The following is a 25,493-nucleotide window of genomic DNA, read 5'->3' on the forward strand; positions in this document are numbered from 1 at the left end:
AGCGAATCAGCGCGGGAGGCGCGGGCCGGCGCGCGCTCGAGGCGGCCAATCAGCGGGCCGGGCTCAGCGCGGAGCGCCCTCTACCCCCGTCCCCGCGTTCGAAACTCTCGGCCGCCAATCGCCCGGCGGGCGGCGCAGGGCCGCGCCTGTTCGTCGCCTCAAGGCCGCGGGAGAAGGCGGCTGCCGGGCGCCGTGGGTTCCCAGCGATGCGGGTATGAACCGAGCGGGCCCCCGGGCAACCGGCGGGGGCAGCGCCGCTGCGCTTGGCCGGATCCCCGCGCCGGGTTCCGTAGCCGCGAGGCCGCCCCCGGTGCGCCGCCCCTTTCCTCGCAGAGTGGCGGGCGGTGCAGCCAATCCGAGGCGGCGGCGCTGTCAACATCGCGGAGCGCGAGGGGTGGCCGGCCAATGAGAGCGAGGGGGCGGGGCTTGGCCTGAGCGGGGCGGGGGGGCGGAGCCGCTGGGGGGGCGCTGGTGAAGGGACGGGACCGTGGAGGGGCCGCGCCGAGTGAGGGGTGACTTGTGAGGGGGCCCGGGGGACAGCGGGAGGGAGCGGGGCACTTGTGAGCGGACGGGACACACACGGAACCGGGGAGGGGGTCACGGACTGACGGGAGGCGGCCCCGAGGGCGCAGACGTGGCGAGAGGGATCCCTGCGAGGGCTGAGCCCTTGGGGCCCGGGCGGCTCCTGAGGACGCCCTGGAGCGCTGCAGCCGCGGGGCTCGTTGTGCTTTCTGCGGGTCCCTCAAAGTCCGTGGGGAGATGGGGGCCTGGCGGCGGCGGGAGCACCGAGGTGCCCTGTCACCGCTTAGGGATCTGCGAGGGATCGGAAGGAATCGGGTCTGGCTCAGGAAGCGATGCAGAACCTCACGGGCTGTGTGTCTGCGCTGGCGCCGGCGTTTGCATCGAAGTCAGCGCCGATATTTTTGAGTTAAAACACCTCGCAGCTTGTTTTTTTGCAACCGTGCCCCTTTCTGCAGCGACGTGGCCGTGTAAGGACCGTGCTGTGCTGTGGGATCGATGGATGACAGTGCTCCCGCAGCACAGTTACAGCTCACTAATATTTTTTTTTTACTGAGAACAGACTTCTAATGAGGTTATGAAACGAGCCTGTGTCACAGCTAAGTCCCACCCATTGCTGTGCTGCTGAGATAGGCCACCCATGATTCCATCCTGGGGAGACGGGGGTGACTGATGCAGCCCCCATCCAGCAGCTCCAGTGACACTCCCAGCCTCGGCTTTAGCTGTCAGCTTAGCGGCCTGATAACCTCCCAGTTTTGCTGACTTCTGACCACTAGAAAAAGAAAAAAGCCGTGGTTTTCTTCTTTTCTTTATCCAAGAAGCTCTGTCAGAGGGATAATGTGTGTCTGTGATAACTTCCTTCCAATTCTGGCATTTTCAGCCCTACCCAGAGGAGATAGTACCTGAAAAACATTCCTGCTAAAGCCAAGCAGGCTCCAGTAAAACAGGGAAAAATAGGGCAGTTGTTCATTAGTTTCCTTCTGGTGAAAATATCTCTAACACTTCTGTTAGAGGTACATCTCTTTGTACTTGCAAATAATAAAAGCTTGAATCTGTAAAACGCATCAGCAGTTCTTTGTAAGCACTGTAAAGAGGAATGGTTGTGCTTTGGAGGTGTTGTGCTTCTTGAAGGCAGCAGGAAGTTATTCTTGGCATTATCAGACTACCAAGATGATATTTCTTAATGTCTCTTTTTGCTCTCCATCCCTGAAATGATCATAAGTTTTTTCTTCAGTGTTAGAACACAGGCTGAATTCACCAGGGTGTAGAACATGCTGAAATAAGACCTGTGTAGGAACTGAATAATTAATGTACTTCAAGGGTTTTCTTAGTGAAAGTATGCAAACTGGAAGAATATTTTAGTCTCTCTACAGCCACTCTGCTTTGAATGCTGTAAAACTATGGCCCAAGTATTGTGTATTTATTTATTTATGATGCTTTCAGTTAACCACCTGCTGGTTTTAACCACTGTGGGATTCCCGTTTGACTCCTTTTTTTTTTTGTTGTTGTTTTATTAATTGGTCAGAAATGTAGCTCAAAACAATTTCAAAGCTTTCTGAATCAATGTTACATATTAACAATGAAACAAGTGATCTGTGAAAAAAATAATCGAGATATTAACCCACAGAAGTGGCAGAATTGCTCAACCCCAGTCTAACTCAGTTGGTCTCAGTTTTATTATTTTTGGCGAGTGTGTTTCTTCCAGTGAAGGTTCAGATCCTCAGTCACATTTCAATACATTGATAATAGGAGATCTCACACCTTGCAGATGGTCTGCGGAGCCCCAGATTTTAAAAAAACAACCAGTCCCACACAAACAGCATGGTGTTACCTGGGATGTTTTGCATTCAGACCTCCTTTACAGCCCGGTGTTGGATGTGTGATGCACAGTTAGGAACCTCTCTGGCTTGTGGGAGGCCCAGCAGGCACGAGGCTGACTGAGCAGCTCCTGTTTGCAGGGGTAGCACAGGGGAAGGAGGGAGCCTGGTTTTTGGAATATTTGCACTTGCTGGGGTGGTTTGGCTGAAACAACTGTCTCTTCGATTCCATTTCTATTTCTTCACACAATAAAGTCAAATGTTCTTTTAAAGAAAGAGAGTGATGCTTATTCCTATCTGTTTTCAGGGTGATGTCATACTTGGGACTAAGATATGGAAAACTGCGATGTGGTGAATTCTGTACAAGGAACCCGTTCGTCTTCTGCAGACTCTGATGGCAGAAACACCCACAGCTCTGTGTGTAATTTGAATTGTAACAGGTAATGTGCTGAAGGAAACACTAGCAAATGTTTTTATTATTCTTTTGGTTTTGCTTAGTTAGCATGCCTTCACAGTAATATTTGTATTAAGGTGAAATTTTTATTTCAACATGATGAGAGTTCCAATGTAAATTGAGTGTATAATTCTCTTCTGGCAGTCTAGCCTATGTAGTGTATTGTTTTGGCCACTGTGTTGCACACCTGACACAATAAATAATTATTTTTCCTCATGTTTCACCAGAAGTCCTTCATCCAATCCCAATGGAGTTTCTGGTTACTCAGGGAATACCAGGTCCTCATTAAAGCCTGATTCTGTTGAGCTGCTTGCCTCCTTTATGCAAGATATCCAGAACATTGGACACGCTGACTCGGAAATTGTGAGGAACTGTGAGGTATTTGATGTTAAGGTTTATTTTAAAAAGCTGGTATTCATGTATTTGCTTTGCATTTTTTTAAGATGAACCTAATGCTACTTCAGGAGAAAGACCTGCACATGTGTTTATTCTTCATGATGGGACAGAGCCTTTTACAATAAGGGAACTAATCACCTTGCTGGATTTTACTGCAATGTTATCTTAGTGTTTTACAATATTTTATCTTTGTATCTTGGTGTTTTATAATATGGATCTGAATATTTTTTCCCAAAGTTACAATACTTAAAGATAGCAGGTTTTTGAACTGAAGAATTTAAACCATTAAAATTGTAGCACATTGAACTGGTCTGAAATTATCCTAGAAATTAGAAGGTTTTTTTTCTGAAACTGGTTCTGTTTCCATTTGTAAAGATGTGTAGGTGATTAGTTTGTTTCCAGATTTAAACCAGCGCAAAAATAATGATGTAGTTTCAATGAACTAATTCTCCCAAACACTCTTTTGAATATTTTTTGTCCTTTTGTATTTCACATTTTTATCATTATTTTTAGTCATCGTAAGGAACATCAGTTTTCCATACCATGGGCTTGTTCCTGCAGAATGTTTGAGCTTTCTGGCTGGGATCCATCCAAGTGTGTGTTGACAGATGCTTAATTTGGGTTCTCTTTAACACCTCCAGGAACAGAATATTGATGTCTGTGTCCCGTGTCCTGTGCTTCAAGCACCAGGCTCCATAAACATTAGCATCAAATAGTTTTTAAACATCAGATTTTGCCATGTTTCAGGAATGCTGTACATTTGATTTTTTTGAAGTTATCTTTTAGTTTCCACTATGTAATTATGCATCATGGCCTTCAGCTGGATTGCTGAGGGAAAGACTTTCTTACTGAAGAGAATGGACAGAGGGGTGTTTAATTCTCAATTTTAGATTTGCCTGTAATTAATGGAACTGGAATCAACCTTTCCAGAATTTCACTGTTCTTTGCTGGCAGCTGTTCCTACTTTTAGTTTCCATTGATTGGCATGGTGGGGGCTGGATGTACTGTGGGGTGGGCAACCACAATGCTGTTATTCAACTTTGTGTTGTGTCAACACCCAAGTATAGGATTGCAAAACTATTTGTAGCCAGAGAAAAAGATAAGAGATGCAATATGGCTGTGCTTTAATTGTTTTACTTTGTGATTTAACAGACAAGGTGGCTACAGCTATTGAGACTGGTAGAAAAACAATGTCAGGAACAAATAGTTGCCCAGCAAGAGCAGTTCCACCATCAAATCCAAGTAAGTAATGGCTGTTCATGGAGGTAGATAAGGCTGAATGTTTTTTTTCTCCCCCTCCAACTCCACATTCCTCCAAAACAATGCAGAGAGGCAGTTAATTGAAGTGGATGACTGGAGTGCTGTTTAAAGGATGCATATTTGAGACAGCCTTGGCTAATTAACAAAGTAACTGGTAGGAACCATTTCAGAAGTGATTTGTGGATTATTTGTTTTCAGTTGTGTCGTTTTCACAAACTTTTGGTTCAGAATGTTCACATGATAATGGGATTTTATAGGTACAAGGTGGTTTTTATTAACTGTTAGACTATATAATTTCTAATTTTGAGAAAATATAGCTTTCTTTTGATTAAAAATATTATACAACCTCTCATCCCCGCATCCAGACAGTATATAGCCTAGGAAAGCCATCACTGTAATAGCTGAACACTTCTTTCACCTTCAGTTGAACAGTCTCCTTTCTAAGAATGAAAAATAACCCATGTGAAGGTTCATATTTTTGCTGGACTACATTTATCCATTAGAACAGAAGAAATGTATATGTATTTATAACAGACAGTAATACTATCAATATATAATGCTTAATATCCTCATCATTTTGGTTGCTGTTTTTCCCTTCCCTTTCCTGATGCCCTCCACACTAGTAGTAATCAACAGTTCCTGAACTGAATTAACAAGAGGTACTGTCCTTTTATCCTATCTCCTGTTTCTCCTGCCTCACCTCCCCAACTTCCCCCCCTCCCTCTCATCTTGTTCTTTTCGTCCCACCAGTGTTTCCTTACCCTTGTATTTCCTTCCTCTTACTGTAGTGGTTTGATTCACTTGTTGCTGATCATAGTCTTTACTAATCCATTGTGTTGGCTTTGCTGGTTTTTGTCTTTTTTTAATAGGAAAGGCTACCTCTGGAAGAGCTGAGGGTGTGGTGTCAGCAGGGACTTACTAACTGCATGGATTGCCACACTAAACACAAAATCAACAGCTGTAACTGACTTGTGTGAATGCATTAAAGAAAATAAATGGAGCTATTCCAAACTTACACTGGTGTGCCAGTGACCTAGTGAAAACACTGAAACACATTCTAGTGAGAGTAATAAAAAGACACAAAAACAGTAATAATCTACTATTTGTGGTAGAATAGCAAGATGTTGCATCAGCACTGACATGATTCTGAGATCAGGTTTCCTCTGTGCTGGGTTTCAGGACCAATTGTGCTTATAAAAATCTTCATCCATATGAAAATAGGGATCAAAAGACCTTGAGTTCCTTTTGGAATCAGTGGGGTCAGCCCTTGGCTTATGTGATCTATGCAACAGAAGACAAGTGTGCCAGGGAGAAGCTGTCACTAGCTGTGGATCATCCCAAGATCAGACTTTATCAAAGAGAATTTAAAAACAAAATTACAATCCCAAACTTGTAGAAAGCACTTCTTATTTTTCCCATTTTCTTTCATCTCTTGGAATTATTTGTGACTATGCAAAAAGAAGTAAAAATGCAATTTAATTGGAATAGGAGCCTTTCACTTTCCCTGCACAGGGTATTAATGACAAAGATTAAATGTCAGCAGTGAATCTGATCTTCTTTCCCCCACTCCAGTTCTGTTTTTTCCCTTCTGTTCTCCCTTCCTTACCTTCCTGACAGAGTTGGATCACAGAATTAAAATACAAACAATTGCTGCAGTCATGATTGAATCAATAGCAGAACACAAAACTTTGTAGTGGAAGGAAACTTAATCCCAAGTTTTTTGTTTGTTATTTTTGGCATAGAAGGACTGAGCTGGAATTCAGTTGTTAGTTCTATGGCAAGTTAATCAAAAATCTGAGGCTTGATCCTGACTAGCATTACATGTAGGTTCCTCTGAAGTTAAGTCTTCTTTTTTATTTCTTACTTTAAGAGAATAAATCGTTTTTGTTCAATTTGTGCTTTCCAGTTGCTATTCACATATGAGTAATGTACAGTTCTGTGAAAAAACATGAGTTCCATGTCCTCAAAATTACTGCAAGTTTTTTCTTCTTTCTTTCCTGAGGGAATTAGTTTGAAATACGTTCTTGGAAACAATTCTGTGCTCTGTCTTGTCACGTGCAAGAGTTGTGTGCTCCTGCAGTTCAGTAATCTCAATTGAACTCTGCAGAGGTGCTGGCCACGGGCACAAATGTGAAATCTCTTCACAGCCCTTGGCAAAAGCATGAGTTACTTCTCAGAGCTGTTTCAGTATTGCCAGTGCACAACTGTAAAACTTAGAACTTAAAATTACTTAGCTGATATACAGAAATAAGTCTTTTCAGACATTGTAGACAAAGGAGTAAGTGACCTGTTGAATCTGGTGATCCAGTTATAGGTTTGCTCCACTCCATCAGACACCAAAACAATCAAAAGGTAGAACTTTGTACCATGTGAACCTGATAGCTTAATATCTAAATTGGGTTTTTTAAAGTCGAGTTTTATGCAAATAATCTTGCAGAGGTACATTATTCCTATTCTCATAATAATGGTTAATACTTACATTAAAGCATCCTTGCAATCTTTAAAAATGTGTATCCAAGTGAAAAAGTGTTTCAGACCTAAATTTAGGCAAACACCTGGATAGCTGGTATTTCTTTAGCTGGTTGGTAGGTAACTATAGTTCTGAGGGCAATTAGTGAATACATTCATGCATGTTTTTTACATGAATAAATGACTACTGAGACTCGTAATTCACTGCATGGAATTAAGGATTGTTCCCATGGACATTTTACTGTTATGCACTGTATGTATTTATCTACTTTATGCATGAGATGTCTGCACATGAAAACTTGGAGTTACATGGAATAAGTACTCTAAATCTCCCACTAATAACATGAATCGAAGATGCATCAAAATAGGAATGTGATTTGTGGCAGGACCTCATGGGAATTGTGCCTTTTCCTCTGTGCAGCTGATTCAGGATGAGATAAAGCAGCTGGTGAGGTTGCAGAGCAGCACTCGGGGCGCCAGCAGGAGCCGGGGTTTGCCTGCCCAGCTCACGGACACCTTTCCATCCCTCCCGAGCCCAATGGGGATGCGCTCGGAGGCGTTTGAGGAGCAGGAGAGCATTGCCAGCCAGCTGAGATCCAACGAAGGGGAGACGCAGCCAGAGGCCTCTGATGTGCAGCAGGAATGTGTGGGGAGCGAGGCCTCGATGAACAGCGGCTACGGCACCCTGTCCACCGCCGAGCTGAGCCCTGGGCAGCCCAGGCAGCAGGGCACAGACTGCATGGAGCACGCTGCCCACGGAGCGGGGCTGCAGAGTGATGCAGCTGTGGGCAGAGCTCAGAATAAAAGAGAACTTTTAGCAAAAAAGCCAGAGGAAAACTGTTCATCAGGAAGGAATGACATTTTAGTTTTTCCTGCTGAATTTGAATGTAAAGCCGATGAAGATGAGCGTGGGAAAAAAGCCAGGTAAGTGATAAGCTTCCCAAATGTGTTAATTTATTATTATAGACAATTCCCATTCAGTAAAAGCTGGGGGTCACCAGGAACATGTCTGAGTTGAATGGAACCTCTTGATGTTCTGCTGCTTGGCAGATAAATACATTTATTTAGCCTGATGTTTCTGAATCATGCAGATCTGCATCTCAAGTGTTTAGCTGTTGCAGATGTGTTTGGGGGAAATACTTTAAGGTGTATGTGTGTGTTTCTTACCATCTAGTAAATCTCTAACGTCATGGGCACAAAAGTTGAAACAAACCCAACCAAAAAGAGTAACTGCAGATGAAGAGTGTGTGAACTCTATGCAAGAAAATGAGAGAGTGAAGAGATTACCACTAGAGAACGTAAGTCTCTTTTTATTTCATTATGTTTTTCTAATGCTATTCTTGTAACTGGTATTTTTTCAGAGTTACAGCATGTTCTCATTCAGCATATACTTTCATATTTTAAGCATTTGGGCTCCCATTCACATATTTAAAGTTCATGTGGGCAAAGTTTACTTCTTGGATCATTCCATATTTAGGCACATAGCTATTTTATCTTACTTTATTCATTGCCTAATTTTTGTCTTAACACGTCCCTAAGTGGCACATGTTCTTTCCTTGTAGAGATAATGACCACATTCTCAGCTGAGGCTTCAGGTCATGGTAATTTATTGTGCCCTGTAATTTTTGAAGGATCTTTGATTTCAGCTGGTGATGCCTCTTCTGGCACGTGGGATTCTTTGTGTGTTAAGGCATTAACCACTTTGCTCAGGACAAAAGCACAGGCACATCTTAGGATATACCAGTTTAATTATGTGCCTTAACTTAGTTCCACTTTTGGCTATGATTACCCTCAATATAAATTCTGTAGGTTTGGATCATGCTGTATAATTGTATTAAATCTCTTTGCTTAAAAAGACTAAGAACATTTACATGCGATTTTTAAAAATTATACCCTTGCTTTTTTTTCCCTTGCCTTGTGATTTTCCTTCTGAATTTGTTTTTCCATTGAAATTTTAGACAAACCTTACTGATGCTGCTTTGCCACCTTTTTACCTCAATCAACCAAAGGAAAGTCCGAATTCTGTAGTGTCAGAAGCTTCAGGTATAGTTAATTTCTTGTACCTAGATTTCCTTTCTTTTGAATTCTCATTTTTAAAACTCTTACTGGAATGCATCTCCAATAATTTCAGGGAAGTGAGGAGGATTTAAGCACTGACAAGCTTTGCTGTGGCATTAATTCTGCTTCTTGCTCCTGTTTTCAAACTGATGGCACCTCCTGTGTATCGCTGCTGGCAGATGTAGGACATGCAGCAGTTGGGTTTTTTTTTCCAAATTTCTCAGCATTTCAAAGCTGAACCTGGTGTATAAAACTGTTTCATAATGGAATTACTGTTACTGTCATGGTAGGGTATCAAATATTAGCATCAATGGTGTGGTAATTACAGGAGTTCATGGTAATAGAGGCAGAATTCCTGTAAGCCAAGGACATGATGCAATAATTGCGTGACAAGAACAAAATAATGCAGTGTGTAACGTGGTGATTCTTTAATTTTGGGGGGAGGGTTGCTTTTTTTGTGTTTTGTTAAGGTTTGGCTCTGTTGTTCTGGGGGTGTATATGAGGGGTGGTTGTTGGTGGGTTTGCACGGGTTTGGGAGTGTTGGTTTTTGTGGTTTTTTTATCAAAGCCAGAAAACTAATTCACATATTTTGATCATAACAGGGTGGATTCATTTCAGTAACAAACAGGGGCACAGAGATGCAGCCCTGCAAACTGTGTATAATTATTGCTTCTTCACAAGCCACTGAGAGAGGGACACATATAAGAAATTGAAGTGGGATTGAGGCTGTGTCTGTTCCTCTTGTGCCATCCTTCTTAGTCCTGGTAGTTTGTCTTTTTGCATGCTACAGAGTGCTGCACACATTGAAGAGTTTGTAGCATCTGGGATTATTCCTTGGGTGGTACCAGTTTTAAGTGCTATACTGGAATCATTAGAAATACAAGTTGGCGGTAAATGAGGATTTGCCCCTTGAACACCAAATCTGTGTGTTTTAACTGATTTATAGCTTTTGTTGCTGGTGCTGTGTGATGTGAGACTGATTATGTTGCCTGTGCTTTGCACTGAGATTCTTGTAACTCCTGGCCTGGTAACAAATACTCTAATGACATCCTTAAGCAGTGGATGCAAATAACTAATACAGCATTCTTGTTAATGACAAAATAACATTTTACTAATGGATTTTGGATTCTTGTTCTATAGCTGTGAGCTTGAAATTTGTAATTTTAATTTTATTTTGGTCTTTTTTTCTTATCAGGACTTTCATACTGGAAGTTAGATGAAAAGGAGATGTATCACACTTTACCAGAGAATTTCAGAAGTGAGTGTCCTGATGTTTTCTCCACAAAAGTATCACCAGTTCAGGTAAACTTTGTACATGTTTAAAAGTTGTCATATAGTTTCTTGTCATCTTTGCTTTTTGCCTGTGATGGAAAGAACCAGCCCTCCAGAAGTTACATTCTCTGTGAGAACTCTTTTGCTATCTCAGTCTCTCATACCCTGGCTCTTCATTATTCCTGTACCCCACTAACCTCACTTGGAATTTACTGACCTTCTTTTGTCATTCTAAAGGAAATGTGTATAGGAGATGAAAAGTGACTAATATGTTAAAGGTGTATGTGCCTTGTTAAAGACCCTTTTTTAAGCTGGGTGCATTGAATAAAGCTGCCTGTTCTGAACTGCTTTATTAGCTAAACTCACCCCTGAACTTGCTTATCTCTGTTGAGAGTGGAGGATTGTGTTCAGAAAAAGTAATGCAGCGATTTTGCCTGTTGAAGTTGTCTTCTGCTGATGAAAGGAAGTTGTCATCACTGAAGGATATTTATCATAAAAGACAAAGGGAAAACAAGCAGATGCCAGACCAGAGTTTTATGCCTTCCTCCCAGTCAAGTCACCCACCAGAGGTAACACTGATTTCTTTACTTCGCATCTCTCTTGAGGATATGTTGGGCTGGTTTCACATGGCTTGGCCCCTGCTGCCACCTCCAGTGTTAGGCTGGAACAGCAGTTTTAGCAGCTGAGGGATGAAGCTTGGGAAAGGATCCAGCTTGAAAGAACCTCTAAGAACAGCCTGGGCAGAGAAGCACCTTTGCTGCACAACCTTGAGGATGCCGCAGGGACGGATGTGCTGCTGCTGAGGCTGCAGCTGGTGAGCTGCACGTGGAACTGCAGTGGCAGGAGCAGGGTTTTCCTAGTGCTTCCCACAAGACAAGTTCATTCCACCCGTGAAACAGAGCAGGCACAGGTTGTGGAAATGATTCTTTATCGTATCTGGTTTTTTATACAGGTCTCAGTCCTGTACATAACCCAGAAATGATGGCTGCTGTGTGACTGTATCATTTAGATAATTGATGAAGTGCTTTTGTAACCCTGCAAAGTTATTGTTTCAACACAGAAACAGACATCTTAGTCCTTCAGTTTGCATAACTGAAATTTCAGAGGTTTTCTAGGAAGCTGCAGATGTTGGGTATGTCCTTTATTAATGGAAACTTAGAAACTTAAGTTGCGATTGTTGGGAATGTGTATTGTCATTTCAGTGTTACAGGTGCCTTCATTTTATTTGTCACTACCAAATGATTTTAATAATATTCAGTATAGTACCTGCAGTATGTTATATGGTTTACTGATGCCTTTAGATAAATTTTGTTCTTGTAAATGGAGTTAAATCACAACTTTTTTAGCATTGTAACTTATTTCCTAGATCTTGACGTTGGACCCAACCCTGCATATGAAACCAGGTCAGCAGAACCAGGGACGCTGTTTTTTCAATATTCCTGAAGACTCTACTCCCTTTTCTCCAGACTCTATGGCAGAGCCCGGATTTCTAAGTCATTGTGACACAGACTCTTTCTCACAGACAAGTAATTCATCTCAGTTAGATGATTCTCCAACACACCCTGCCAGCAGCAGAGCTGTGCGCTTGGACCTGTGGAGAAATCACCCCTTCCAAACTGAAAACAGGGCCAGCTCTCCCTTCCCAGTGGCATACAGGGATGCTGACAAGGATAATTTAGTCAACACTGAGGAGGAAGAAACACTGACTCTAACTCCATCTTCTGTTACTCAGTGTGCTGACAACAGTTTGCCAGATTACAGCCTTTCAGTGGCATCTGTTGAAGATCCTGTGGTAATGTCAAAGTAAGTAATTTTTTCTTTTTTTTGCAAGTCACAGAGCTGGTACTTTCATGAAAGAAATGAAACAACAGTAGTAAACCAAACAAAATATGTGAGTTCTCTTGGTCATGTCTCTTTAGACATAAAAATAAAAATACATCCTTCCCTCAAAGGCTGTGTGAGGGAGTTCATTTAGGCAGAGAATTTCAAAGTTCTGGGGGGGTTATGCTTTCCTCTTTGGCATCAAATGGTGGGAGAAGCACAGAATTAATGCACTTAGGAAAAATAAATATCCTCCATTTGCTGTTGAAGCTCCCATGATTTACACATGGAAAAAGCAGGGCATAAATTCCATGTATGAGGGCTTGTAAAAAAGTAAAGCTTTGTATTGTGTTTGTATATATTATTTGTGTATAATAATCATAATATCTCTCTGCCTTAGATGACAAAGCTGTTTTTGCTTTAGCTTGAATGCAAGTAGAGTTTTGTAAGAGACATTTATATGCTGAGTTCGTTATGTGCCAATGAATCCAGCAGTGTATGGTCATGTGGATGGCTAGAATTTTTAAAAATTCTTATATTGAAAATAGGATTAGGCAGAACCTGAGGGAAAAACACGCTCGACACATCGCTGATCTGCGAGCTTACTATGACTCTGAGATACAGAGCTTAAAACAGCAGCTGGAGTCAAGCCATAGAACTGCTTCATCTGAGGACCTGAAGAAAATCAATCAAAGTCTTGCTGACAGGTGCTCTTTGTCCTTCTTGTCTTTCTCTTTACGTGGTGCTCTTTTTAAGACTGAGTATCCTTGTTTGGAGTATCTTGAAAAGTTTATGTCGCTCTTCAATTCTGAAGATTTCATGCATCTGTGATACTAATATTTCCCTGTTAAGTATAAATTTTGCATTATTTAATGCAGTTGCTAAGTTGTGGCTGCCCCATCTCTGGTTAAGGGGTTGGACAGGGGCCTGAGCAGCCTCCTCTTGTGGAAGATGTCTCTGCCCATGGCAGAAGGGTTGGAACTGGATGAGCTTTAAAGTCCCTTCCAACTCAAACTGTTCCATGCTTCTGTGATGATCAGTTCACTATTGTTAGACAGCAAATGTGGTGTTTGGACCAGAGTTCTTGTTTGACCTGAATTTTGCTGGAGCCAGTACAAGCTTTCCTCAGGAATGGCTGGCAGGCAGAGGTACTCCTGAGCAATTTGTAATGAAATGATCTGTGTTGAAAGATTGTGCTCTCCTGTCGTGCTGGTGAACATCACCCTTCTGTACCTTCCATGTCAGAACCACAGGAGACACAGGACCAGTCCTGAATTCATTGGTGGCTTTACCCTGGAGTCTGTGTGCCCCTGCTGTGTATTCCATTAGCTACAGCTTGGATGTTTGCTATACAGAGAATATTAATGTGATTTCTGTAGAATTACTGCCAGTCAAAATACATACTGCAAATTTAGACAGCTGAATACTTCACAGAATTGGTGTGTTCCCAGTTTCCTGCTCACCCCCCAGGGCACCACAGCTTTTCTGAGCAGAGACACTGCAGTGGCTGAAGATCGTGGGAAGAGATCACAGGCTGGGCACCAAAATTCGTGGGGATGCTTGGGGGAGGAAAAAAGGCTGTAGAATGTAGATTTATTATTTGAAGATTTCAAGAGATTGGTTTAATCTGTGTGTTATAAATAGGTGTGACCAGTTAGATGCAGCTCTGAATGAAGCAAGTGCTCGCATAAAAGCCCTCGAAAATAAGAATAATGTGCTAGAAAAGCAAGTGGTAAGTGTATGTTCTTAATTCAAGTTGCTTTTTAAGTAAAAGGGTTAAAGAATGAACTTTTTCATTAATAAGCTGATCAGTGTTTCCATACTTTCTTTATTTTTAGCATTTCAACCTTTCCCTTAATGTATAACATCAACCCATGTTACATAGTGACTTTCCTGTCTGAGTTTCTTAGGATTCCCTACTTGAATCATCATGACTTTTGCTCATGAACTTTTTTCCATGTTAGCAGGGATCAAACAAAGTCTCTAAGAGTGAAATACTGTAATGTGTTTATCACCTTTCTCTTTAAATTTTCTTTATTTATTTTGTTTTAATTATTTTCTTATTAGAGCTGTGATAGAAGAAATCTCACCTATGCTGGGGCAAAAGTACTCTCTCTGGGTGTATTTGCAGCTTTTCTAGCTAGGCCAGACCTGTTTGCTTGTGCATAAATTAATGCATAGCTGCATTTATTAGTCAAAATGACACTGTCATGAAAGTTGGACACTTCGTCATCAAAGTTAGACACCTGCAGAGACTAATTTGACCTTCTTTAGACATTTTTCTATACTGGAAAGTAAGTCAGTCAGATGGACTGGAGGCCTCACCTCTAGATATTTTAAATCCTATAAAATTCATGCATTTTTGGAGGGTTTAGTCTTTATTTTCATTCTTTCTAAGTCAAAGAAATGAGCAAAAATCTTGTATAGTTTATATACAGGTCTACCCTTGCTTTCTGTGCAGATGACTTTAGATTATTCTTTGAACTGAAATAAACAATCTGCCAGGGAATAAGAATGTTTTAAAGTTCTAAAGAATGTTTTCTGTCCTCCAGGCAGATTGGAGGGAGCGTTTCTGTGCCATCAGTAACACTTCCAAAGTCCTGCAGGAGCGGCTCGAGGAAACGCGCGCAGCCCACAAGGAGAAGGACAACACCATCAGCCGCCTGAAATCGAGGCTTAAGGAGCTGGAGGAGGCTTTTGAGAAGGCTTACAAGTTATCTGACAATAAAAACACAAGGCTCCAGGAAGAAAACAAAATGTTTCAAAATGTGAGTAAGAAAAATGGACGATGGTGTTGGCAGGGGCACGACAGCAAGTCCTGGGTGTGAAAAATACTCTGAGTTTACCACTGGAAAGTCGTAATGCTCAACTAAGGAAACAGAAATGACTCAGCTGACTCCTTACTAGGCTGGGTGTTGGGGGGCACTATGGACCTAAAGGATATTTAAAACCAATTATTGAAGGCAGCAGGTGTGCACTCGACGTGGTAACCCTTGCAAAAGTCTGTCTCAGGAATTTTATTACTCTAAGTGCTCTTAGTTAATTTTATTTTTGAAGATATTACATGAAGTTATTTTGGAAAGTCATTTTCCTCTCTTAAGCTTGTTGCAGATGGACTAAACTTTTCATACCTCATCCCAACTTGCTGAAACTGTTCATTGTGTATGATTTTAGACTGAATCAAAGGAGTTGTTCCTCTGATTCTTCAGGAAAAGCTTTATGGAATGCTTAAATGGATTGGCAGAGTGGGTATTGGCTGGAAAAGCTACTTCGTGCTTTAACTTCTTTTTTACAATTGAAATTTCAAAAGACAAAGTCACTTTTAAAGTCACTGAGGAATGTTACTGGTTCATTCATTCCGTTTCTTTAGAGACAAATAATTTGAAAATTAGAAATACATTCTTTAAGTAGCTGTCTCCTCTTGTCCTGTCTATAACTTTTTGTTCCAATTAAAAGATGATAAGAAGAGCTTAACAAATACTATTAAAGTACATTTTGTATCCCCTGTAATGCTTCTGCATGTGTTAGACAAGCTGTTGAGATGATTTTACAGCAGCCAACAAAACTGTTAATTGGCTGTGGTCTCACTGTGGGTTTGTGTGTTCTTTTGTTTTGTTTTAGCTTTTAGGAGAATACGAATCCCTTGGAAAAGAACATGAAAGAGTAAAGGTAGGCACACACTGGTTAATTAAAAACCCAAACATGCAAACTTTGTGATAATGTGCCACGGAATTAGCTGAATTAACTTAAATATTTTGAAAAAGCTCAAAGAGAAAGATCCGTATTTATCTGTACTGATAACTTCCTTGTTCAGAGTCCTGGAGGCAAAAGGAAGGAAACGGGAATCTATTATTTTCCAGTCACAGACAGCAAAAATACTGCAAAGTCAAAGCCAAAGAAATTAATGGACCCTTTGAATAGGAAGATGTATTTAATGTATTTGTTTTCAAGACTGATGTGGAGTTACTTGGGCTTTATTTAATGCACTTCTGTAGTTTCTGGGTTTTTTACATTTTTCTTTGTGTCCTTATAGGATACGTTAAATACAACTGAAAACAAATTGCTTGATGCAAACACGGAGATTTCTGATTTGAAAAGGTAACTGTGAAACTTATTATTGTTTTAACAATATGAAATACAACCTGTGGCCTAAACAACTTCTCCTAGAGTGTGAGGGTTGTAGATCTTGCAATTTTAATTACATTTTATGAAGAATTTCATGTTGCTTTATGTTGCTTGTACAGACTAAAAATCTCATTAATTTAGGATATGCATTTTTTTCTACTCCCTCTGCCTCCACAGCAGTATTTCCTGGTCCTGTCTTGCTGGCCAGATTACGTGATTTATTTAACTTCAAATTCAAATACATATTTATATCCATATTTAGACAAACAGAGATACATAGACAGAAACACAGCAATTGCTCTTGTTCTCCTGCTTCATCCAGAATATCTGAATAAAAATGAGCAAACTCTTAAGAAATATGATGTTTCTTTTATGCCATTTAAATCATCTCATAATGCATCTTTTTTAGGACAATTTTAAAGCTTGAAGCTCAGCTCAAGCAGGTGGAACATGAAAATACACTGAAACTTCGCCATATAAGTGAAAGTCGTGTAAGAACCTCTTGTGCCAAGTAAGTGAATATTCAAACATGAAAACAATGTGTTTTGGAACAGCTTTTAACATGTTTGGCTAAAAATGGATCAAGATGAGGTCACTCCATGGGCTAAAATGGATTAAACACATGTGATGTAATCCAGAGATTTGATGTGCCAAGAAATTATTAAACCCAAATAAATACTGTGGATAATGTATCTCTGACTTGGCAGACTGTCCCTTCCCTTCCCAAATGAGTGTTTGCTAGGTCCCAACTGCTCAGCTGAATTCCTGTACTCCACAAAGATCTTGGGAATACAATCTCATAGTCTGATTAGACATTGGAGGTTTTCTTTGTGTGTCATTGGTGTGGAAGGCTGATTCCTGCTTGGTATGGTTCTAAGTATAGTCTGTACAGGTATCCTGAGAGTAGAGTGGAAGTTCAGTTAGAATGAATACTCTGGTTTGAATTGGGAATTTATGTTAAAGAAATTCAAGTTGATCTGTGCTCTGGTTTTATTTGTTTGTTGTTTGAGGGACTTTTTTATGTTTTAAAGGCCTGGAAAGCTTTTTCCCCCTTTGGTTTTTATTACTCAGTTATGGCTTGTTCAGTGTCTTTCCCATCTCAGCACTGATGCTGTGGAGCCCAAAATGACAATTCATGTGATTTGGGGATGTCCATTTGGATGTATTGAACAGGAGTACTTTGGGGAGATTTAAATATTGATGATTACAAAGATGGAAATAATTTATGTATTAAAATATTAGAGGGACAGATTTCTGCTTAAAGCTCTTTTAATATTTATGAACCAGACCCCTCAACAATGAACAGAAAAAGGAAGACCTGGACATGGCAGACCATGTTCATCAGGGAGGGGGACCCAAGAGCCAATATGGATTTAGAAGTTAATCTGTCTCTAACTGATCTCAGAGGCTCAAGGAAAGCCTCATTCCAATTGAATGCCCAGCAGGACAGATTTACAGAATAGTGCCTACAGGTCATGGCTTGGGTAAACAAGATCCTTTTCTCCTAATTATCTTCTTTCCTGTGTATAGAAATCACATTTTTCTTTTGATAGTTCAAGATAATAATATACTAATTGATGCTTGTTAGTTAATATTTATCACTCTCAGGTCATCAGTGCTGGTTTTTTCTTGTTTTTTCTTTTTTATTTTTCTAATAATTGTTGTCCAAAGGAAAGCTGAGATCAGATGCTCTGAACTACTGCAGTAATCTCCACCAAATGTTTTCATTTAATTAGTTGAGATCTACTTGCAACCCAAACCTTGGGCTGAGTAAGCAGCATTAAATTACAGGAAGATCTTTGTGGAGCTCTGCATTCTGAGCATATTGTGTGATTTAGACTGAAACCTCAACATACGATTTTTTTCCCAAATATTTTATTTTTACTTTACAAGCATGTTTTAAAAACCAGTTATTCTTCCCACAGTATTTACAAGTTTATTGTATATTTGTTTCTGTTTACTGGAATAAATTATGGGTTTTTCTTAAAAAACAAAGCAGAAACAAACAAAAAAACCCAAACTCCAAAGCTTTTCATAATTTTGAAGCTTTTTATTCCCACAGCAAGTTGGGAACTCCTGATGTCAGCAGGAGAAAGTGGTTGATACCAGGAGCTGAATATTCCATTTTCACTGGGCAGCCTTTGGAGGGCCAGGAAAGCCCCAAAGACAACAGGTTGGAAGAAACCTATATTCCTCCCAGGTGAGTTGGTTTCCTTCAGTGCCCACCATGATGGAAAGTGGAACACTTCTAAAAAGTAATAAAGTGGAACACTTAAAAAAATTTTATCCAGAATTGACTGGATTCATGTTTCTAGATTTTGTACCTGTTAAATAGAGTTCTCAAAAAATTTGGCAATGCTGTAGGTGCTATAAAATTCCTTAAAATTCCTTAAAATCTTCATTCCCTCACCTGCTGTGACACAAACAGGAGCAGCCTTCAGCACATTCTGTGAAGGAGCAGAAATCCTGCCCTGCCTCTTGTGCTGCTCTCGGTGTTTGTGTCCAAACCTGCTCTGGGTTTGGGCACCTTGTGCTCTCTTGTACTGAGTGTGAGCTGTGGCACTTGGCTTCTGCTTTCCACCAGTGGGAGGCTTCAGGTGTAACTTGGGAGTTTGTCTTCTTATTTAGAAGTTTCTAAAGCCTTGTCAGGACGTAGTTAGTTCTGAGAACAGGTTGAGCCGCCAAATTAAACTCGCACTGTTCAACTTTAGATTCCTGAATTGACTCTAACACAACCCTCTGGGGTTCTTGGCTGAAATTAAAAGCATCCTTACTGAAAATCTTAAACTAAATGTCTTAATGTTTTTGTTTATTCTGTTCATGTTTGGGTATATGTAATACCCAAAATACAAAACTTGATCTTCTTTTTTTTCCTTCCACCACTTCACATTCTTTAAGGCATCATTCTCCTCCTGAAAAAGACTCCTCACAAGAAGATTCTTCAACAAACACAATAGAAAAGAAAGAAAATGAGATGTCAGAAGCACCAATTATAAAAGCCTTTAAAGAACTTGAAGAAGGAAAAGTATTTAAAGATTGGGGTACACAGACAGAAAAAGAAGATGCACCAGCTAGTAACTCTTATTTTTGTATTCCTGAACATGTCTTTACTGGCTTTTCTTTGTTTGCATGTCTTCTGGCTCTGGTATTCTCAGCATTCAAGTCCATCAGGCTTCAGTGATGGAATAAAAACAGTTTTAGCATGCAAATTTTTGGGGTTCTCCTAAGAAAATTCGAAGTTAGATATCTAAGTGATTTGTTTAGAATAGGGGGAATGCAGAGGTTGTTGTTAGGTCTCAAGCTGGAGACTAGTTAATGTCCCCTTTTCTAAGAATATCTCAGTCTTTATAAACATGTTAATGGAGTCCTAACAAAGCTCTGGCTGCTGTACATCCATTTTAGTTTCCGTGGTGGTATATGGGAATGGTATTAAGGAAGTGGGAGTGCACTGAGCTGTTGTAACAACACTGATTCAGAGAAAACATTGAGTCTTTCTTAAAAGCTTATATTCTGAGCCTCAGGCAGGTCCTCCAGCCTTTCCCAAAAGACACTTTTGGCCTGATTTCTACTGTTTCTCTATTAAGCAGTATTACTCAGCATCATTTCTCCCTCACACACTGCAGAGATCCTTTTTCATGAGTTAAACTGTCTGATCCAGGAGTAGGAAGAGAGACTTGAGCTAAACAGCACAAATACATTGATGTGAGGGAGAAAAAGCTGAGTTCGGGGGAATATTTGTGAGTTCTTGTGTTGAAAATAATTGATTAATATAACAACTTCTTTTCTTTTAATTAGAACCATCAACTCGACGTCAGACTGTTGGGTTTGTAGAACCTTCTTTGGTTGCAAACCGATCTCCAGAGAAAGGGAAAGACCAGCACAGACCCAAGCGGTTCAGCTCCCCCTGTGGCCAGAGGTCATCGTCCCTTCCTCCTGCAAACAGGAAATCCAACACTCCCAGTCAGTGCTTTTCTCAGCTCTGCTTTGTGTTACTCAAACAGTAGAATCAAATCATGAAAGGCTGCTCTAGAAGATGGAAAGATAGAGACAGGATTTCTGCATTGTTCCGACAGTCTGAAAAAAACCATGTCTGTAATCACAGACTATGTGAGAGTTCTGAGTTTATTTTCATTTTTCCATGTTGTGAAGCTCTTCTCATCTAATTTAGTTAAACATGTAGACAGCTTTGAGGAGCATTCTTTTAAGCTGTAAGCACATGAGTGGGAGGTACTGCACTGGGGAGTTTAAGGTAGATAAACATACTTTGTCTTTTGCAGCAAGAAGAGAGATAATGTTGGCACCAGTGTCTGTGACATACAGCCCAAAACGATCTCCAAAAGAAAACCTCTCTCCTGGATTTAGCCATTTGCTTAGCAGAAATGAAAACACAGTGACAAGGTACGAGTCTGGTGAATACAGCTGTGTTCTGATCATTACTAGAGAAGCAGGATTTTTATATAGGCTTAATGCTGCTGTTTCTTGTTCATTAAATGTCCTCAAAAATGAGTTGTGAAGATTTCTGAATATAAAGCTAAGCTGTACTTTTTAAAATCTGGCAAGGAAAATCTAGAATGATTGAACAGGATTTAGAAGACTTACAGGCTTCTTCTAAAAAAAAATTGTTTATTCAACCAAAAGGTGTAAAAGTAGAAAATAATGTATTGCGTGATACATGATTTCTAACCAGTAATTGCTGTGTGCTTCCTGCTCTGTAGATTTGATATACTTCTAGATGACCTGGAAACTGGTCCTACTTCTACTTTACAGCACAATAATCCAAGGAAAAGGCTCCAGTTTCACTCACTAGATGATGTAGAAGGTAATCTGTCAAAGTGGAGGGAAACCGTTCTTTATTTTTGTACCACGATTCTTTCCACAGTGCTAGCAGCTGCTTGACTGGAAAGCTGACTCTTTACTCTGTGAAGTCCAGCTTTTAAAAATCCTCTAAATCTTGGCTTATTCCTGTAGACAGAGAAATCCTGTTCCTACAGTATTTCATCTTTATGTATATGTGTGTGTGCACAAACACAGCAGAACAAGAGAAATAATTAAATTGAGAAAGAAGGGCAATATATTTCCCTGTGCTTAACTCAGTTGTACACTGCATATCTTAGTGGGGTCTATATTAAGATGTACATACTGAGTCATACTAATAAAATTCTCTTGCTAAACATTGCATTACAGACAGCAAAGAGTAACTGTAATAAAACCAGTTGTTTCAGATTTTTTGAAATGACTGATCTTTTCTCACTTTTGTACTCCTTGTCACAATGTTCTGCTTTTCGGTTTTATTGATGCTCTTATTTAGACTGGTGTTTGCATGACAACCAGTCAGCTTGGTGATATTTAGAAATGTACCAGTAAAAGTAATTCCTAATTAGTACAACACAGGAATCTGTTTGTTAACCAAAAAATATGCTGTGTTTCAAAGATCACTTGAAAGATGACCCATACAAATGTTTTGCATTCTTTCGGGAAGCCGTTTAAGGCAAGTGACTGAGGCTTTGCTTGTCCCTCTCCTCGGTTCGTGCACTGCCAAAACCACGCTGCTTGTGCTGTCATTAGCTTCTTTTTCTGTCCTGTGTAACAATTTCCCAGATAATAACAAAACAAATAAAAAGATTCCTGTTCTGTTGACAGGAAGGCAGCACTCAGGTGTCAGACACAGCTCCTGTGCCGAATCCGTCAGTAATGGAATGAAGAAAGCGGCAGCTTGGGACGAGAGGAGCCAGAGATACGAGGCAGTGCAATCACCTTGTGAAGAAGACTTCAAATACACAGCAAGGATTACAACTCTGGCTGAAACAGAGAGGCTTTTTGATGAGCTGACTCACGAAAAGCAACAGGCAAAGATTATTTTTGTTTTCAAGTTGTGAGAAATCATAATTGTTGTATGAGATGTGAGGGATGGAGCCATTTATCCATGCAATGCATGGCTGAAATTCATGCACAACTTCAGTGTCACATCAGGAATGTGCCATTATCCTTCCCTGCTCTACTTGCAGTCCTTCCCTGTCCCTGAATTCATTAAAGGAAAGTCACTGTAACACAAACACGGTGTGGGTGGGGGTTAGCACAGTATTATGGTGTTAAAGAACAAAATTCTCCATGTATCTGTAATTCATACACCTCACCTCTCTTTCTGTAAGAGGAGTTAGGAAGGCTCATATTGGTTCTTGAAACTAATTTACAGCTGAAGTGTTTTCTGTTATTAGATTGAGGCTGCACTGAGCCGAATCCCTTGTTCTGGTGGAAGAATGACCTTGCAAGCGAGACTAAATCAGGTGAAAAAGCTTCTCTGTACTACTGTTCTCTTTTGTTCTTCCCCAGTTTGAGAATACATAATGTAGAAAAAGGATCCTCTGGGTAGTAAGTGTGATTACTGTGGGGATTATTATATCATTTTTGATTTTTATGTTATGGTTTTATATTGTTTATATCTTTTATTTTTTGTACATGGGATGCACATTGCCAAATTACTGCAAGAAGAGTCTGTTCTGGTACTAACATTGAGAGGTAGATAAAGGCAATGCATTAACAAAATGCAGTGGCTATGAAATCGATCCCTGAAGCTGCAGAGAGGATGTTGTGCTGTAGGAGAAATTGAAAAGTTTAGTTTTTGTTTGGTTGGGTTTTGTCTCCTTGAAAGTATAAAGAAGAAAGTAAGAAGATAAGTAGTTTAGGTGGAATACAGGGAAGTGCTTTCTGTGGAAAACTCTGCAGACTCTTAATAAAAACAAGTGTCTGAAAGTTGTCTTTTAGAGCTCTCCACAAAGCCTTCAACTTCAGCATTTCCTAAATTGTAATCCCAGGGCGTGTTACCAATTTAGCAATTTGAAATTAAAAGTGCATTCCAGTAAATCAATACTGCCACTCGCTGCAGTGATCAGCTGTTTCCTAAATGTGCCTCCCTAATTATCAGTCCTAATTCTTGGCAGATTTCTCTCATGGAGTTTCATAAGTCACATGATAAAAAAGCCAACAAATACATAAAAATAACATGACAGGTTTGTAGGTCTGGCTCTGGTTTTTGGGTGATAACAGAATGCTCCCAAGGCCTCAAAAAGGATACCAGGAATATAGGAATGATAGCAGTTTCCTAATTTTAGAAGGATCATTGGCTTTTATGATTTATTATTAATGCTTTTTTATTCTTTTAACTCTTCTTTTAGGAAGCCCTGGAAGATCGTTTGGAAAGAATTAATAGAGATTTGGGGTTAATACGAATGACTCTGAAAAGATTTCATGTTTTAAGAACCTCTGCGAATCTTTGACAATTCTCTCTTGACTGCAAATATACGGTTTTTTTTGCACTAATATATAAGGATGCACTCAGTAAATGCAAATTGTTTTGTATTTTTATAAACCCTGAAAAGTAGTTTTTCAACCATGTTACCCTTTACAAACAGCAATATTTTGTACTTCAAACAGCCACCTCTATTTTAAACATTTTTGTTACACCTGAGAAATCAATGTTTATCCTGTATTGTAATATTTTTAGAAATATTAATTATTTTTAAATAGTGTTATTCAATTTATAATAAGAAACTAAAAGGCAGCTTGTTTTCAGAAAATGATAGTGTTACCCTTTTGCACTTGGTTTTCCTCCACCATTTTATAAATATTTATGGTGTGATGTAAATATTAGCCAAGAGGAGATTTTGGACTTTTAATACAAAAAGCAACATGACTTACCTGTGTTGAAGAGAACTGCCGTTCTGTGGTAAATCCTTTTAATTTAAACCTTTAATGGATGTTTTTCATTGTGACAGAACTGTGAGCAGTACTTGCACTATGGCTGGCTGGGGCAGGAAAATCCTGCTCCGATTCATCTGATGTCTCCCAGCAGTCACAGTGAGGGGTGTTTTGATACTGTGAGCACCAGGATTCACCTGACAGCAGCCTCCGTTGTCTCCCAGTGAACAACTCGACTCCAGCTGACACTCCAGGACTGGAACTCCTTACCTGAAGTTACTGGTTCCATGTGCCAGACTGGGTTTCGTGCCAGTGTTCTGTTCGTGTACATTTCATGTATTTGTGAACATAAACGGATTTTTCTTGGTGAAGAATACATATTTGCCAGTTGACATATTGTTGCATTACTGTCCAACATTGATACTTTGGTTTGTATTTTAATATTTAATAAATGTTTAATTAGATTCTGTCCTCCTGCCCAAGTACAATAATAGGCTCTGGGATATTACATCAGCGATAATGTAGGTTTTAATCATATTGTGTGTTTCAAATTCTGTCCTTGTTCAAGATGTTTAGCCACCAGTGATGTGATTATAGGGCCAGAATAGCTGTCATAAAGGAAGCCTGAGAAGGTCTGATTCTAAAATTAGAGTGCTGTGGTTTAAGATATTTGATGAAGAACTGTCCTACCCATGCACGGTCTTTTCAAAAATGTTGTCGTTTTTCCAACCCCTTCTGCCCTGTGGGTACTTCCAGTGCAAGATCAGAGCCAGGCAGAAGTCAAGGATAGTAGTTACTCATTTTCCCCTTTACTCTAAAATGCAGAAATTGGGTCTGAATGCTTGGAGAGGACTTGCTCCAATGTATTTCCAGTCTCCACAAAGAGATGTACAATTCTGATGGCATTCCATGTTCTCACTGGTAATTTTTACTTACAAGGGGTTAAGGGCGAGGAAATAGAATCCCTTCCCTGCCTAGCTCTATTCATGTGCAGTTTTCCCACTATTTTGTTATTAACAGGCACAGTTTTAAAGCATTCTTCAGAAATACCAGTCAGCCAGCGGGATTTTTCCAAGGAATCCATTACAGGAAAATTTCATGAGTCCAGTAATGGTCTTGTTTTCTTTCATCAGTGCTACAGCAAAACCAAAGAATTTTCCTGACAGACATTAGAGGCAAGTAGGTAAATCAGCTCAGCTCTTTCACTGCCTCTCCTTCTAACCTCCCTTCATCTCCACTCCATTCTTTCCAGCACTATTCATATTCATGGACTCCTTTTTATTACATCCCAAAACCTGAATTGTGAGTCAGAATTTATTTTTTAATCAAAAGTCCTCCTCCATCTGTTGGAGCTCTTTAGGCTATTTCTGTTCTATTATAACACTGAAGGTTCGGGGCGGGGGGGGGGAAAGTGTTGCTTTTAGTAAACTTCTAGGCCAACCTTCTCAAATAACTGTGACCTGTTCAGCGTGGTGCCTTTGGCCTGATTCATCAGAGGGGCAGAGGCTCTGCAGTTCCAGATTAAATCAGTGGGAGGCCTGAATGCTCAGTGCTCCTGAAAATCAGACCCGAAGCACCAAAAACTGGGGCACAGGGAGCGTTTACTG

General features: G+C 40.2%; 1 protein-coding gene across 10 annotated transcripts; it reads left to right on the forward strand.

The window, feature by feature from the left end:
- The first annotated feature begins 36 nt into the window (after window positions 1-36).
- Window positions 37-24,350, forward strand: LOC121672785 (M-phase phosphoprotein 9-like). 10 transcript variants are annotated; one of them, XM_042045643.1, is made up of 24 exons: window positions 38-212; window positions 2,644-2,776; window positions 3,018-3,153; window positions 4,339-4,428; window positions 7,337-7,839; window positions 8,090-8,213; window positions 8,874-8,958; window positions 10,169-10,275; window positions 10,689-10,814; window positions 11,612-12,048; window positions 12,615-12,773; window positions 13,711-13,798; window positions 14,619-14,834; window positions 15,688-15,735; window positions 16,100-16,164; window positions 16,601-16,702; window positions 18,254-18,391; window positions 19,090-19,265; window positions 19,987-20,151; window positions 20,469-20,589; window positions 20,907-21,010; window positions 21,832-22,037; window positions 22,407-22,475; window positions 23,364-24,350. In XM_042045643.1, exons 2-24 carry the CDS (start codon window positions 2,670-2,672, stop codon window positions 23,463-23,465), a joined length of 3,474 nt encoding a protein of 1,157 aa, XP_041901577.1. In that variant the 5' UTR covers window positions 38-212; window positions 2,644-2,669; the 3' UTR covers window positions 23,466-24,350. The 10 variants fall into 10 exon arrangements, with proteins under 10 accessions (XP_041901578.1, XP_041901577.1, XP_041901576.1 ...); XM_042045642.1 differs by having other exon boundaries at window positions 3,021-3,168; XM_042045636.1 differs by having other exon boundaries at window positions 39-212; window positions 3,018-3,168.
- The last annotated feature ends 1,143 nt before the right edge of the window (window positions 24,351-25,493 follow it).

This window comes from Corvus kubaryi, unplaced genomic scaffold (assembly GCF_017639235.1).
Source record: "Corvus kubaryi isolate FWS band 111438036 unplaced genomic scaffold, C.kubaryi_AGA036_p1.0 64962, whole genome shotgun sequence".
In the NCBI taxonomy this organism is placed as follows: Eukaryota; Metazoa; Chordata; class Aves; order Passeriformes; family Corvidae; genus Corvus; species Corvus kubaryi.

Bases quoted from the DNA above. Each gene is read 5' to 3' on its own strand.
- LOC121672785 (XM_042045636.1), top strand. From the start codon at position 2,670: ATGGAAAACTGCGATGTGGTGAATTCTGTACAAGGAACCCGTTCGTCT. The intron at 15,736-16,099 runs GTAGGCACACAC...GTGTCCTTATAG, and splicing joins AAGAACATGAAAGAGTAAAG to GATACGTTAAATACAACTGA. The intron at 19,266-19,986 runs GTAACTCTTATT...TCTTTTAATTAG, and splicing joins AAAAGAAGATGCACCAGCTA to AACCATCAACTCGACGTCAG.